The sequence below is a fragment of the Ischnura elegans genome (assembly GCF_921293095.1).
Source record: "Ischnura elegans chromosome 13 unlocalized genomic scaffold, ioIscEleg1.1 SUPER_13_unloc_1, whole genome shotgun sequence".
NCBI classification, from domain to species: domain Eukaryota; kingdom Metazoa; phylum Arthropoda; class Insecta; order Odonata; family Coenagrionidae; genus Ischnura; species Ischnura elegans.
The window spans coordinates 1,850,559-1,867,721 of record NW_025791657.1 but is presented as its reverse complement, the minus strand read 5'-3'; the positions used below and the strand labels follow the sequence as shown (position 1 = coordinate 1,867,721).

General features: G+C 39.9%; 1 protein-coding gene across 2 annotated transcripts in view; it reads right to left on the bottom strand.

The window, feature by feature from the left end:
• The window catches only part of LOC124172183 (zinc finger protein 250-like), a 49,852-nt gene that overhangs the window by 10,479 nt on the left and 22,210 nt on the right, over positions 1-17,163 (bottom strand). For both annotated transcript variants that reach the window (XM_046551600.1, XM_046551601.1), the window contains one exon: positions 11,413-11,637. In XM_046551600.1, the coding sequence (XP_046407556.1) occupies positions 11,413-11,637 (225 nt within the window). The remainder of the gene's footprint in view (positions 1-11,412; positions 11,638-17,163) is intronic.

Sequence of the window (17,163 nt, the reverse complement as noted above, 5' to 3'; positions counted from 1 at the left end):
GGAAGCGAGGCTTGGACGTTGACAACAGCAGAGAAGTCAAAGAGTGGAAGCACTTGAAATGTGTTGCTACCGAATAATGATGAAGATAAAATGGATTGACCGTGTGAGTAACTTGGAAGTGCTAAGAGGAGTGGGAGAAAAAGAAGCCTTCTAAAAAACCATAAGCAGAAGATAGGACAGCTTAAATGGCCACATTATAATGCATGATGGCCTGATGAAGACAATCGTAGATGGACAGGTTGAAGGGAAGAAGGGCAAGGTACGGCCCCGAATGAGTTACATAGGACAATAAGTAATAAAGGATGTTTAAGAGAAGATACAGCACACTCCCGATTATCCGGGGTAATGATCGGGAGAGACGATACGAATAATCGGAAAACACGGATAACCCAAAAATTTCAGTTTAATATGTTCATAATGTACGTGAAACAAACTTTATATTATCATTTATGTAGATATTCTGTTATTTTGGAGTGCTTCCCCGACTCATTGAGAACTTTCTTCGCCAGTTCGCGATCTGTTTGGCGGCGATATTTAGGTTTTACTCCTATTATTACGGCTCCATATAAGAACTGGTTACGAAAACCACGCATCCGCGGCTGAGTGTTCATGGATAAAGAAAATTAGTTGGCATGAATGCTTCAAAACCACTGCGCGACGTCGGAAAAAACTTTCAGGCACCACGCCACGTTGTCGCGTCTCGCACAAGTTGCCCGGGATGATCTGTTACGACATGCATTCGAGATCATGGAGCGCCATTGTGCACTGCGGGGCTTGGAAAACAGGAACGCGGTACTCCCGTGAATGCAGCTAGCGCGCGATCGCTTCAGTTTTACGAAGGGTATTCCAACGGAAATAATAAGCCCGGCGTATCCTAGAATTAAAATGAAGTAATTCCGGTGATTTTTCGTCAGATTTGGTTTTTTAATAAAGACCTAGGAAACTATGGGGAAAGATTGAAAAAAATTATGCACGGATAATCCGCAACACGCAATACCGCAGCCGGATAATCGGGAGTCTGCTGTATATATCGCTACGTTAAGGTTCGTGGATAGAAGAGAGGAATCGAGAGCTGCATCTAGCCCATCTTGGGATTGTTGACTAACGACGATGATAACAACTAAACCTTCCACTGGGCACAATGCATCTGGCAGGCACAGCATGGGAATATATTCAATTTTCCACGCCACTAGAGTGCATAGACCCTTGATGCACATAATTAGCCGTTTGTTTTACAAGCTCTATGCAGCCTTACAACACTCTTTGCATTAATGCCAGCAGAGCAGATTATTAAGCATAATAAAGCAATATAATGGCATAGTTAGCAAAATAATATAAACTGATCCCGGAGAATTCATATGCAAAAATACATTGCATGTAAAAATAGTTGACACATTCAATGCGGGCCCAATTTCCATTTAAGTCGTAATAATCGGCCGTAAAAATACGATTGTGGAGATAAGACGTAAAAATTGAGGACTCGACTCGACCATTACAATAAATTAACAAATACTTTCACATTAAACTCTACAAGAGCATTGAAATCAACAAAAAACTTTTAATTTTCTAATAAAAATCTTAATATGCTAAATCTAAATGACAAACCATAACTTCTTGTGATTCTCAAATTCAATGCAGGGCTGATTTCCATTAAAGTGGTCAAAATCGGCCATTAAAATAAGAAAGTAAAATAGAGGGAGGTTTTTGTGCCATAACTTCCGCTCAAATACAGCTTTTTACAAACGGTGCACAAGGTTCGAAAGAAGGAAGTTTGCTGAAGGCCATAGCCACGATTGGAAAACTCAGAGGTGGATATTAGTCACGTACGGAGGTGAAGAAAGAGCTCCTGGCCCGATCGGCAGAGCACGTCAATTGACGTGCTGAAAAACGTAACGAGCATGTTCAATCACACCTTGCTGGATCGGGCCGTGACTCTCAGACAGTGCGTAAAGGGGTGTGTGGACAGCACATAAGACATCATTAAGTGTTAGAATACACTAATAATTAAAGGCTGTACCAAAGAGCCATGCTAAGCGCAAGTAATGTTTTTTCGTATGACTGCATATCAGACACATTGCACATGAACTCAGCAATTCTAATATTGCACCTGACAGAAGGTTTGGTAATGTTTACGAGGTACATTTGTAGCGCAGAGCTAATGTCTTTTCCCTTGCATTTTTGATAAGCTGAAGGAGTGTAGGTTTGAAGGTACAAGATAAAAGGAATAAAATATAACACAAAGCTAGAAAAATGAGAGAAATTTGGTTAAAGAAGATTGCAGAATAACCTCACATGAATAAAAGTAGAGGCTGTGATTAGGAAGAATGGAACCAAATCAAGGAGCTGAGCAAGAAATTCAATGCAAGTGGGTGCGAGACCAGAGAAAGAAATACTGTGAAGGAAGACAGATCGAATCCATGAAAGGGGTACACCGAGGAGTAATACAGTAGACAATCGTTATAACGAATTTCGTTGGACCGAAAACAGGAGTCTCGTAATAACGAAGTTCGCATGAAGGTTTCTCAAAGTAATCTTTAATTTATAAAGCTATTCAAGGCATCGAGAAGTTCCCTTATCCTGCAGAATGCTACACTGAATAACAATTGTGCGTGAACTCACTCTTGTAACGAACTGATGCAGCTGGGCAGGCGCCGCAGCCGGAGCCGAAAAAATCGCTGTCCGCGGGAAAGAAGAGCGGGCGAAACGCTGAATAGTTCCTGAATTCATATCTCACTAAGCGATACTTTGTTCAGATTATGCCCAAAGTGGGATTTCCATTAGGCCACACAACGTCGCAACGGCCAACTCGAAAGGCGACAACTTTGAAATTTCGGGCAAGCTTGAATTATTCCAATATTCGCATCACTGAAAGTTCGTGAACCGTAAATTCCTAAGAAAAGGACTTACTTTACGTCCAATTTACGAGCGATAATGAGTCGATCCCCATGATTCAACAGGAATAAAACTTATCATGTGATGTTACGTGCATACTGATGTATCTCCTACTGAAGAAAGAACCAAAATAGACGCTCGTGCACACGGTCCACGAGAAGAACTTAGCGCAATGTTTTTAACGTACCGTAGTTTATATCCACATAAATGCCGTAGCTTATTCGAGGAACATCGTACTAAAATCCTTTTTGTAGACGGAGGAACCGGAACTGTAGTTCGTAATTGCGTAATAACGAAAATTTCGTAATAACGTATCATTTACCATGGATTGGATAGGCCGTTTCGTCCGGAACAATGAATTGCGTCGTAATATCGAGGATTTCGTAATAAGGTTGTTCGTAATAACAAGAATCTACCGTGATGAGGAAATAATTTAGCATCGCAAATAATTGAAGACAAATGTGAAAAAAGGATGTAATGAAAGCTTCAATCTCAACATCTGATACTGACAGTACAATAAAGGGCATTGGAATGATCTGAACCCATTAAATAGGGAACTGAAAATATTCCCACCAAGCTTATCAAAAATGCAAGGGAAAAGACATTAGCTCTGCACTACAAATGTACCTCGTAAACATTACAATGTACTTCCACAAGAAAATCAACATTCCTTTTCCCCTAAAAGAGGAGTGAGGGGAAACGTGAAGATTTTAGGACCATTATCCTAATAACCCATGTGCTGAAGATATTAACAAAGAATCATGCACCAGAGAATGAAGAAGAATAAATCCACATCCGTCCTGTTTGCGGACCAAACAAAGGCTTCCAATACAGAGGATTAGAATGCAATGCTGGAAATTCTTTAAAAAATTGTTTTTTATAATCATTAGAGAATTCTCAACAATTAATATTAAAAGCAAAAGGGTAAGTCTGGATAAAACTGTGAAGAGCCATTTTCATTTAACATCATTACGTTCAACAACATCTTGCCTCAAACCATTGATTTCATTCAAAATCATTACCATGGTATGATTTATTGTTCTCAGGATTTTACGCAGTAAAATACAAGCCATGCCAAATACATAAAAACAACAACTAATAATGTCACATAATAACTTTGCATAATTTTTCATCACTAACTACCACGTAAAATAGCACCCAGGTACATTTGTATGGATGCTTCAGCTGGCAATATTTACAGCTGTAAAAATGTGACCATAAGTAGTTACACTAGCCAAGCTAAATGATGATTGGTATATAATTCTTCACTCGCAACCATTAAGTAAATTGAATAGCATAACAGCTATGCCACACAAAGTCCTTACTGAATCATCGTGAATGAGGAATATATGGGTATGGTATTAGGAGGAGACCGACAGCTGAGGTCATTGGCGCCATGAGGGAAGGGTATGGAAGGAAGGGTGGAGAGAAACCCGGCGTCGGCGTTAGCCTGCTCTTAACGAAAGGTGCCAAGGGGACTACGGCTTATCGTCCCATCTGATGGACGGAGTGCAGCCCTTGAAATATCCTCCACATAATATTCAAGCAGGGATCAGGTAGTATCTGAAAATTCTCTGCCCCTCCCAGGATTGTAAGCGGAGTCCACTGGGTGCGAAGCCAACACTCTAGTCACCACATCAACCCAGTCCCCACGAGGAATATCCAATGGCTATTATTGATAAAAAGAGGTCATAATGCTGCCTTCCTTGCTTAACTCCATTGCTATGGTATCTGCATAGCGTGATCATACAATTACTGTAAAATTTGTTCTACAAAAATATTGTTACAGTTAGACCTCTATATAGTGAACCTCTTTACATCGCAAACCTCCATACTTCATACTACCCCTACGGTTCCATCAGATTTACATGTAAATTTATAGTCAAACCTCTATGTAGTAAACCTCTTTACCTCATAAAGCCTCCACTTATCATACCAAGGAGACACCCCCAAGATGGCCAAACTACCTCAGCAAATTGCATCGAGAAGATTAGAGATCATTAGTGCAGTTGCGATTAGGTACATGGAATGACATTTTCAGCAATAAATTTTTCACGCATTTTTAAATTTTTTCTTTTACACCTTAAATATGCTGTAATTTTCATTTTTATCATTAGTTATGGCCATTTCGTTCCATGAGAGAGCATACCTAACAGCAAAGAAGAAAAAAGATATCCAACTATTCTAATCATTTTAAGTGACTGTTGAATTAAAAGAGATCACATCATTTTCTTTTGAATCATGGTAAATATCACATAATAGAGCTCGGTTTCTGTTATTAATGAATAATAAATATGTATATATGTTCACTAATACATGCATGTTTGCTAAAACACATAAATATAGTGGTTTAGAGACAGTACATATTGTCTTTCATTTCCGAAGGATATGAACAAATGGTGCCTATCACTAAAACCTCCCTATAGTGAAACTCCATGCATCAAATTGTCTAAATTTTGATCTCCTCCATTAAAATGTAAAGAGGTTTTACTGTGTTTATGAAAACTTAACAAAGATTTTCATACGAGGATGTACTGTACTATTCTTAGCACATGTAAACACTTAAATGTATCCGAATTCAAAGGAAAATATTCTTTAACTATGTAGTAAACTGAAGTCTTGCAATCACTCGGAGCAGTTGGACTGCCACTTTTGGAAAGGTAAAGGTTAGAGTGTGAATTTAAACTGTAAGAACTCAATGACGGAAGAGATCAACAAGAGGATAATGGCTGGAAATAGGGCTTACTTTGCTAATATTAAGCTCCTGAAGTCAACTCTTCTATCTAAGGAGATGAAATTCAAGATCTATAAGACACTTATCAGACCGGTTGTGACATATGGAGCAGAAACGTGGAGCATCTCCGCTGGACACAAGCAAGCTCTGCGGATATTTGAACGGAAGGTTTTGCGAAAGACATATGGTCCCGTGACAGATGGGGTAACTTGGAGGATAAGAACAAACAAGGAAATAGAAAATATTATCCGAGGCAAAGACATAGTGAGGTTTGTGAAGACCCAACTGCTAGCTTGGCTAGGTCATGTAAAAAGAATGAGTGAAGAAAGGATGCCTAAGAAGATTCTACATGGAAATATGGATGGAAAGAGAAAAAGAGGAAGACCGAGGAAAAGATGGATGCAGTATGTGGAAGAAGACATAAAGGCTATGAGGATTGTCAGATGGTGGGAGAAAGTGCAGAACAGGAGAGAATGGACAGGCGTCTTGTGGGAGGCCAAAGCCCATACTGGGCTGTAGTGCCAAGGAAGTAGTAAGTAGTAGTAGTAGTAGTAAAGGTTAGAGTGTAGACAGCCACTTTGAGAAATATACGTATCAAAAACATTCAGTTGGGATTACTTAATATATAATCTTTTGGATGATGAATTTATCACGATATCTTTACCAAAAAAAGTGAAAAATTGAGAAGTGTGGAAAAAGGTTGTGTAGACAGGGTTCCCACTATCACTAAGTCATCAAATTCACAGTTTATACCAGGGTTTCACGGTCCAACTACATTATAAAATTCACAGTTTTTTCCAGGTTGCGTCAAATTCACGGTCTGTTGATAAGACATTTTAGGAAGAACTATTGATCACATAACAATCACTGGCCGCACTTTAACTAAAAATATAGCAAACGCGATAACCGCCGGGAATACAAACGCAGCAATAAAAGTGCCCTTATGACGTCGCCTATTGTTAGCAAAATTTCGGACCAGCTAAAGGTTGTGAGAGGGAAAATGGAGCCCCCCCCAGAAATATGAAAACACAATTACTCTGCTTCATAAGAGAAACAAAATATTGAAAAATCATGAATTTACTAAATTTGACACATGAAGTTTTTTTGGTCATGAAAAGTTTAAAACTAGTTTAACCCTCTTACTGCCAGCCCATTTCAGGTGGGATGTGCGAAGACTGGGATGAGCGGGGAGCCTTCGCATATTTCTCACGCCGTTCGGGCGAGGACGACGCGCGTCGCCTGCGGGGGACGCCCTAACCTTACAATCCAAAGTTTGATTCGACATTGCATATTTATGCGACCGAGAATACTTCGACCGACGCGTCGCTCCGTCTGACGTCGAAGACCTTCATCGTTGGTTGGATATCCAGCCGGCACCGCGAGGAGGTGATGATGGGATTTTGCCGAAGACTGCCAAGGCTATTTTCCGGAATTTGCAATATTTCACTAACTTAATGATATTTAACCCATTAATCCCCAGCGTTTCGTTAACACAACATTATTGAATCCTAATTCTCAGAACAAGTTTCTACTTTAGAATAATTTTTTCTTCGTTTTTCTGACCTTTTTTAGTATCTTTAGTTCTAATTTTGTCATTTCCACCAACATTTTCATTAATATATAACTGTATTTTTATGACTGATGGCGTATCTCATAAAAATCGATGCGCACATACGAGACGCCCTAGAAAAAATGACATACCCCAGCATGTCCGTTGAAAGGCAGAATTGGGCATTTCCTCCGAAGTAATACTGATAACTCCCGGCGAAGATGTCGAGTGTACAAATCAAGATAAAAAATAAAAGATGTAACCTAAGTTTTAAAAATTGCTTTTTTTGCATTTATTTACCGGAGATTTCCCAGCGTTGCGTATACGCAGCATTATGAAAATCATATTATATGATGAGAATATTTTTATTCCAAAAGTTCATCTTAATTAGAACAAAATAAATTGGAAAATGCTAAACAACCAAAGTTAAAAGCCCTACATACAGTCTAAGGGAATAATGGGTTAATACATCTAGATTTTTTCCCTAACCTTAAGGTATATTTATAGCTTAGAACCATAGATAGATTATGGGGGTTAACATATATTACAGCTAATATATGATCTTGTTTTTTCTCGAATATTTCTTATAAATATTTCTCGGGTTTCTAGCCGAGTGAGACTTTTTTGGTCTAACGTTTCGACGAAACACTCTTCCATTGTCCTCAGAGAATGAATGTGCTGCAGGCCTGCCTTCCTGCGCTTATATAGCCGTTCAAACCGGGGGGCATTGTTGTCGCCTTCTGTCCGTTATCTTTTTGATTAACGGTTTCCATTCCGTGCTTATCGTGTACCCAGAATCGCGATTTACTTTATTATATTACAGCTGTTGAAAAGGCCACAATCATTAAAAGAGAAAAGTGAAATAATTCGGGCCGATAAATCAGCCCCTGGCAGTTTTCGCTCAACCAGCGAGGGCCGATATATATCGGCCCAGTGGCAGTAGAAGGGTTAAAACCGTCCACTTTAGTACACTGTCTTTTTTAAATGTTCCCCTCTGGTTTTGGACTCCCACGAACGCAATTCCTGACAGCCACACTGAACTTCAGCCTGAAACTATCGTGAGGAAGAGCAAAATCAACCTCTCCACAACTGAAGCATTTGCAGGCAAAACAGAAGTCAGCATACTGTGACAAAATTTGGGGGAAACGTGCGTGAGTAAAAATTTGAATGCCGTCAAATAGCTTGAAAGCTTATAAAAATGATTTTTAATCGGCTATAATATTAAAATGTGTATGAAAATCTAACCAGCATACCTTTCATTGCATGTACCCAGGAGAAACTTCAATTAATACTCTGCTCTGCAGTAGGAATTTGAAGATGCATTTGGATCCGAAAATATCCGAAGATTGGGCGCCCAAAATCAAGGATCCCATCCGAATCCAGATCCGAAAAAAATCCTGGATCCGTCCATCTCTAGTGGACAGTGTCTGTGAGTGACTGACCTTGGATTATGATTGACAAATCGATTTTTCTTTTTATGCATCAATCGCAGATCTACAATCATGTTTGAGAGGTTTTCATGGCTTTACGATGAATTTCATGGCATTTTCCAGGTTTCTTTCACGGTAGAAAAAATTCACGGCTCATTCACGGTTCTAAGGCTTCCACAGTCGAGTGGGAACTAGGGATGGACGGATCCAGGATGTTTTTGGGATCCGGATTCTGATCGGATCCTTGATATTTTCGGAGCCGGATCTTTCGGGTCGGATATTTTCGGATCCAAATGCATTTTCAAATTCCTGACGCTGAGATTCCCCCGATGATTGTTCAATCACTTGGGAAGAGTCATACTATGTGCCAGTCGTATTTTGCCTTTTTCATTTTCCATGGCTGAAATTCTCCTACGTAACCTCTGAGAGAGCTTTCAAACAAAACGGTTCATGATTAGGACAAGAATCGCATGCGACGGCGCTTTCGAAGATAGAATCGGAACTCTTCCACCCTTATTCACTGAAGCTATTATTTAAAATTTTGGATCCAGATCCGATGTCTTCCGCGACTTTGGATCCGATGTATCCGATGAAGGGCAATATCCGCGGATATTTGGATCCGAGGTATCCGATCAGACCATTCCTAGTGGGAACCCTAGTCAGTTGAAATAAGTTGAGGACACCCTGGATTTGACCTCAGTGCACGTTGCTGTTATCCTAATGTTACGGCTTCCCATCACGACACGGATGTATGCGTGTGTTGCGGGAATTACACTAGGCTTTGTTTACAAATATACAAATGTATGTATATTTGTACGTACAAATGTTTTCTGCTGTGATATCTACGTATGTAAAATGACTTTGGTGAAATATCAGCCATGGCTACTCCATTCAGAATACCAATCTGGATCAAAATAGTCCTAAAGATGCTTATCGGCAATGTGAAATTGATGAGGAATCCCTATGAAGAGAGGGAGAGAAGAGAAGCCTCGCACAAACCTTGATTGGCCGACACAACAACATTATCAGCCATATCTTGAAGTATGATGGCATAATAAAGACAATTAATTGTCAAGGGTCAAGGGAATGGGAAGAACAGAAATGGAAAACCTCCAACAAAATATGTATATGGATTACGTTATAAGGATGTGAAAGAAAAGAAATGTGTAGATATGAAAAGATAACTTGAATGGAGAATTGAGTGGAGAGCTTCTTCATGCCAATCAAAGGCTTGCAGACTTATGATGGTGTTAAAGCTCATATGCGATTCTAGTTCAACATGCAATAAATTGTGTGAAAAATTCACGGAGAAAATAATCATTCACCTTGATTGGGTTTCAAACCCAGATTTCCTGTCGAGTGCTTTAGCCAGTTAATCTACCAAGGCGTCATTCTCCCCCGTGGAAATTTGTGGACTATACAACAAGGTTGCATGCATCCAGGTTCGAATCCTGATGAAGGTGAATGATTTAAATAAATAAAAGATTGTAGCACTTTTGCCTTTAATTTTTAATTTTAATGCGCACAATGCGTTTCGGCTCACTGAGCCATCATCTGGTAGAAGTCAACTAGTTTTTCCTCAGTAACAATGAATTAAAAATTCTTGTCGAAAAGTGCTACAATCTTTTATTTATTTCAATATGTCTCGCTTCCACCAATTGAAGCCTGAATCTGTTCAACTTAAGGTGAATGATATTTTCTGCGGATTTTTCGTACCACATGTACATTGTGGGTGACTCCATAAAGCTATCACCGTGGCTAGTCCCGGTATACTTAACACGTTGCGTACCAGGGTATTTAAATTCCTAGGAATGCCGATTTAGGAAATATGTGCCTATAAGGGCATAATGCCTTTGGTTTAAACGTGGCTAAAAAGCTAATGTTTAGAATATAACTTTACCCAATCAAACGTTATGATGTATCAATTCATTATGAATAACGAAGAACAACTGAAAATGTACTAATAAATACATATTGTACGCTTTAAAATTGTTTAGGTTGACGGGCCTAAATGACGAGAATCTTCGTCATCCATCAGAAATGCTCGGGAAAAAAATCGCAATCCATACGCATCGTGTTAACACTCGAGTGGAGGCACTGGTGTATTAAGTATGCCAATCTTCAAAAAGCCAAAGGTTTCAACATTGTTCGTACATTCTGGTCTAGAATGGCCTCAAGTAATCTTACGTTGAACTTTGACTGCCTATAGTGCGACTTTTCAAAGCTTGAATTATTGTAGCAAATTTATTTTTAGACCGGCAAGAGTAAAAGACACCCGTGGCTTACAAAGTACGCTGTGCGACCGGCCGTATACTCTTTGATATGCTTTTCTTAAATGGCCTCATGTATTCTCACGATGTCCTTTTGACTGTCTATAGCATGATTTTTTTATAGCACAAAGTATCGTAGCAATGTTTTTTAGATTGTCAAGAGGAACCCGACAACCATGACGTATAAATTATACCCGGCCGTGTACCACCTCCATACCTTTTTGTCTGTATCGCCTACTAATGTGCAAGCTTGTACTAATTTTTACTTATAAAGACAAATATTTAAAAAAATGAATGTTATCATATACATAAATGCATATATATCATAAATGCAACTGCATATCGTGGAAAAAGTATGCCATGTGCCCGGTCGTGTAAAAATATCAGAGGTGCTTGCTGGAGGGTTAATCAAGAATCGGGAATGGCAAATTTCTGAGTAAAATTAATAAGAGGTCAATAGGAGGAGAATGCAATGAAGATAAACCGTGCCCGCTCGAGGGTTAAATTGTACAATAAATTGTTCAAACAGTACATTACCTGATCAGAGGCTTGGGGCAATAGCTCATTTGTGGCCTCATCGGCATCATCACATCCTCCTTCGTCATCACTGATTTGATCCACTTTTACTGAAGATGACCCATATACTTGTGGTATGAGTACATTTGCAGCCTCACCAGAGCTCTCATTGTGCACGTATCCATCGTCATCACCACTGATCTGCTCCACTTTTACTGAAGGGGACCCGTACACTTCCCTGCCGTTCTAAGAGAAACAGAACACTTAATTGATACAGGTTTTCACCCATTGTTACCAGAAACAAAAAGATCACAACCAAAATATAAAATATAGAGTGTACTTATATAAATAAAAAATTCCCTGAAAGGCTTTTCTGACCTCACAGTGGAAGGCAGGATAAATCTATAGACTAACAAAATATAGCCAATTATATCACTCTGCCTTTTCAATTAGCCATTGGAAAACCTTCCTAATATGGAAGAACAAATGCATCAGCAATATTTTGAGACCTGATGGTTTGATGACACCATTCATCAATGACCACCAATCTTTGTTTAGATGTGCAGACGGAGAACAAAAATGTAGATTTCCTCTGTTAAAGGAAATCAGTATAATGTACAGTGGCGGAAAAAATCAACACAAAGCTCGTTGGCATCTGAGAGCGGCCAGTTCGTGAACTACTTGCAGTGAAGTTTTCTCGGGTTTCACACCGGGTCAGGTCCTCCATTTCCCCTTCCAAGGTTTCCATGAACAACTCGCCCATCGTCTTCAGGGATTCAGGAATCCAATACCAATTCCTCAAATTCTCGGGGTATATATACATAATTCTGTGGGTGAGGGCGGTTCAGCGTCTCATGATTGGCTGCCCGTCCCCTCGTATTTTTAGGAGGTGGTCCCATATGGCTTAAATTATGGCCGCAGTCTCTGTTGATGTTATTTCTGTTTTCCCGAATCTGAATAGATTCTTTTACTACGCGGTACCAGCATCCATTAGATCGACAGAGCAGCTTCGCTTCTTCCCAGTGAATCATATGATTCTCCAGGATGCTGTGCTCAGCCACTGCCGATTTTTCCAGCTGCCCTAATCTTAGGTGTCTGCGATGCTCTTTCAATCTCGTCTCAATAGTGCGGCCCGTTTCTCCAATGTAGGTTTTTCCGCATTCACATGGTATGGCGTACACTCCAGCAATTTTTAACCCGGTTGGGTCTTTTGCCTTCACAAGTTGATCTCGTAATTTTGGTGGAGGCAAGTGAATGGTGTGGATGTCAAACCTCTTCAGGATCCTAGAGATTTTCCCTGATATGGTGGAAATATATGAGAGGTATGCCTTGGTCGTCGCAGTGGACTCTTCCTTTGGTGAAGTCTTGTTAGGGGTAAAGGCCCTTTTTAGGGCCAAGTCTATATGACGTCTGCTGAAGCCGTTCTGAGTGAAGGTTTTCTTCAGGTGTCCTATTTCTTTGTGGACAAGGATAACCTCCGCACTGCAATTGTTCGCCAGGAAAAAACAAAAAAAAATTATATTTCGTGAACTACTTGTCTTCCAAAATTTTTCCCTTGTAACGCTTTCATACAACTGGGAGTTTTAAAAGCATTATATCCCTTATACCGGGGAAATAATCATGCCCGTTGCATTATGACAAGGTGCAAAAGATCCAGCTACGAATTCTTCGCCATATTCTCCGAAGTATGCTTCGCCCTCCACTCACTTAGAATGGAATCTACTCTCGTCGGGACATCAATGGACACAGCCGACATATTGGGCATTGAGACTGTCTTAGAACCCAATCATTCTGGTGGTGTAGTGGGTAAAGTATCATGCTTTGAGTCAGAGGTTCCACGGACCAAGTCCCAGTGACGGATGACTTGATGCTGCACACACACACTTTAAACATTTTTCTGATCTTAAAACATCGCAATGCCTATCACAAGGTCCATATAGGATGCTGTGCGGCCAATGAATTCTTACACGCTTATTTATCTGTTGAAATTCAACCATATAAAATAAAATGAAAACCAGAAGAGTATTTTCATTTTCACTTATTGAAAAGTTATTTAGGAAACTGGAAAGATTACGGAACTTTGAATGGCTGGAAAGGAACTTAATGGAATTAGACTCTTTTTTTTGAGTGAATAGAAGACAGTGAACTTTTTCTAGAATTTGTTTCTGTGGTAATCGAATTATTATCAATGTTTTCCTAGCTACAAGTCGACACATATCATGGACTGATATATTTTTCCTCGTGAATTTCTCGTTCAGGCATAATCAATTAATTGATTCTCGAAATTAATAATGATCTCGAATTGATAATGATTAATGATGATCCTTCCTTCTCCTTTGCAGTCATTGCAAGTAAGCATGGTGTTTCTATGCTCACAAAAGAAGGGAGTGCATGTAACAAGGAAGAGCTAAGAAGAATTTGAGGAAAGATAAGTCTTCTAAAAACCCTTAGCAGAAGATGTAACTACTTGGTTGGCCACATTATGAGACATGATGGCCTGATGAAAACAATCGTAGAAGGACAGGTGGAAGGGAAGAAGGGCAAGGATCAGCCTTGAATGAGTTTCGTACATCAGGACATTAAGGATGAAAAAGAGAAGAAATATGTTGGCTAAAAAATGTCTAGTGGATAGGAGAGCTGCCTAAAACAAATCCTAGGACTTATGATGATGATCCTTCCTTCTGTTTTGTGTAGATCGAAAGTGAGCATGGTGTTTTAATGCTCACAAAAGTGGGGAGTGCCATGACTTATGTCCACTTCCATGGTGAACAAAGGTGAGCGGATCACAGCGGCTGTATGTCCCCACTCTGTTTAGCACAATGAATCATTCATTTTGAAATATTTTCTTCAAGAACGGCACACACGGTTCCCCCTCCGAATAAATTATAATATTCAGGTTTTTTTATGCATTCACAGTCTTAATGTTGCCAAATTCAAGGTCTGTTGATGAGCCATTTTAGGCAGAAATACTGATCATGTAAAAATCACGGGCCTCACAGTATCTGAAAATTTAACAAACGCAACAGACCAGGATTCTTACTCCCTAAATTATAAAATTCACAGTTTTTTTCCAGGTTTTCACGGTCTAAATATCGTCAAATTCACGGTCTGTTGATAAGCCATGTTAGGAAGAAATATTGATCACATAAAAATCACTGGCCGTACGTTAACTAAAAATATAGCAAGCGCGATGAATGCTGGGAATGCAAAATGCAGCAATGAAAGTGCTCCTATGACGTCGCCTATCGTTAGCAAAATTTAGGGCTGGCTAAAGGTTGTGAGTGGGAAAATGGAGGGTGACAGGGCAGTGAAGAGGTGTCTGATTTCTCGCCAGGGTTAGTGGTCACTTTGGTTACCCGTCGACGCCCACGGGTGCCATATGGCACCCAGTGTAGCGCCGAGCCAATACTCCTGCAATGCATTTAAAATGTGAATTTTAGTGTACATTTTGGTGCACATACTTAGTAGAAGGTTTCCTCTATTATTCAGTCAGCTTGAATTGTGTTCAATGTGTTGAGCTCATATTCATCGTACTTTTTTTTAGAAATGAAATGTGTGTGAATTAAAAAAAAACTTTGGGCGCTGACCGGTTAATTGGAGGTCTTCCAATCACAGCCAAAGGTCTGTGCGTCGTCATGGCACACGGACCAATATTTGCACTTCGAATATACGTGGGCAGATAAATGCGTGGACAGTGTCTGCGAGTGACTGACCTTGAATATGATCGACACATCGATTTTTATTTTGATCCGTCAATTGTAGGTCTACAATCAATTTTGAGAGGTTTTTACGGTTTTACGACGAATTTCACGACTATTTCCAGTTTTTCTCACGGTAGACGAAATTCACGGCTTATTCATGGTTTTAAGGTTATCACGGTGGAGTGGGAGGCCTGACAGATGCAGTGAATGCCAACGAAGCAATAAAAGTGCTATCCCTCATGACATCACTTATTGTTGGAAAAATTCAGAGCTAGCTTTAGGTCGTGAGTGGGAAAATGGAAGGAGCATGGTAGAAGGGTAGTTGAGAAGCGTCTGAAATTTCACGAGGGTTAATGAACACTTCGGTCTCCAGTCTTCCGGATTTGATGCAAGCTTATAGTCAATGTGTCATCATGGCACACAGACCAATACTTGCGCTTCCAATATACATGTACAGATAAATGCATGACTGACATTGAAATATGATCAACAAATCAATTTTTCTTTTGATCCGTCAATCATGGTTCTAAACAATCGCACGTCAACTAAAAATTAACAAAATGCAACAGACGCCAAAAATGCAAATGGGGGATCGGGTTGGTGTGGTGGCTAGAGTGTTGGCTTCCTACCCGGTGGGCCCGGGTTCAAATCCCGGCAGTAGCAGAGAATTTTCAGATCCTTGCTAGAGTGTTGTGAGGAGAGCATTTCAAGCGCAACACTCTGTCTGTCGGATGGGACGTTAAGCCGTGGTCCCCTTGGTGCCTTTCGTTAAGAGCAGGCTAATGCCGACACCGGGTTTCTCTCCACCCTTCCTCACCTAACCTTCCCTGATGGCACAAATGACCTCAGCTGTCGGTCGCCTCCTATAAATACCATACCAAAAATGCAAACACAGCAATGAAAGTGTCTATCTCTCACGACATCACCTATTGATAGCAAAATTCAGCTCCGGCTAAAGGTTGTGAGCGGCAAAATAGAGGGACAAAGGTGCCAGGGAAATTAATGAAGAGTCATTAATTAATTGATTAATGAATAACATTTTGCCATGCCATGGAAAAAAAATTATTTTCATCAAAAATGTGTACCTATTACACGCAGGGGCACAGTTAGAAATTAATGCTAGGGGGGGTTAACATGTTCCGTAGTCATAACGTAACGTCTACATCACGGCAGTCGCTACAGAGTGGCTGAAGATGTAAGGATTACGTAATGATTCCCATTTGCGTTCTATTCTGCCCTGAGCACCAGCCGCCGGTGTTATGGTATGGGAGAGGGTCAGTCACCACTCTTCGCCTGTTTGCCACACAGAAAACTCCGGAAAAAATTTTTTTCCAATTTTTTGTGTGTTTTTCTATTTTACCCGGTTTTGCTCTGCAAGTACGTCTTTGGGGGTGAGTTTTAACAATCTATTTCAGTACTAATTTCATTTTATAATGCAGAAAAATGAAATGAAAGTGTCTATCTCTCACGACATCACCTATCGATAGCAAAATTCAGCTCCCGCTAAAGGTTGTGAGTGGGAAAGTAGGGGGACCAAGGTGCCAGGGAAATTAATAAAGAGTCTGAATTTTTGCGAGCGTTCATTAACATTTTAATTACCAGTCTTCCGGCTTTGGTACAGGCTTAACGTCTATGTGTCATCGTTATACATGGATAAAATAATTGCGCTCTGAATATACGTGTGCAGATAAATTCGTGGAGAGTGTCTGCTTGTGACTGACACTGAAATATGATGGACATTTCGATTTTTTATTTTGATCGATCAATCGTCACTACAATGAAGTTTGAGAAATTTTAAGGTTTTGTGACAAAATGCACGGCTTATTCACTGTTTTAAAGGTTTTCACCATTGAGTGTGAGCCCTACAGACACCTCTATTTTGGTTAGAAATAAAAATTTATGGGAATTTCATTCCCTTGATCTCCGTTGAAAAAGCGATCAGAATCGGTTTGGAAATGTAGGGGGGCAACTAGAAAATTTGCACGGCAACATAGCCCTGAAGCCTTCCTTTAACAATCTCTCTACTAACTACGAAAATATGCATCAGGATGTTTCTTGACATGGGAGACAA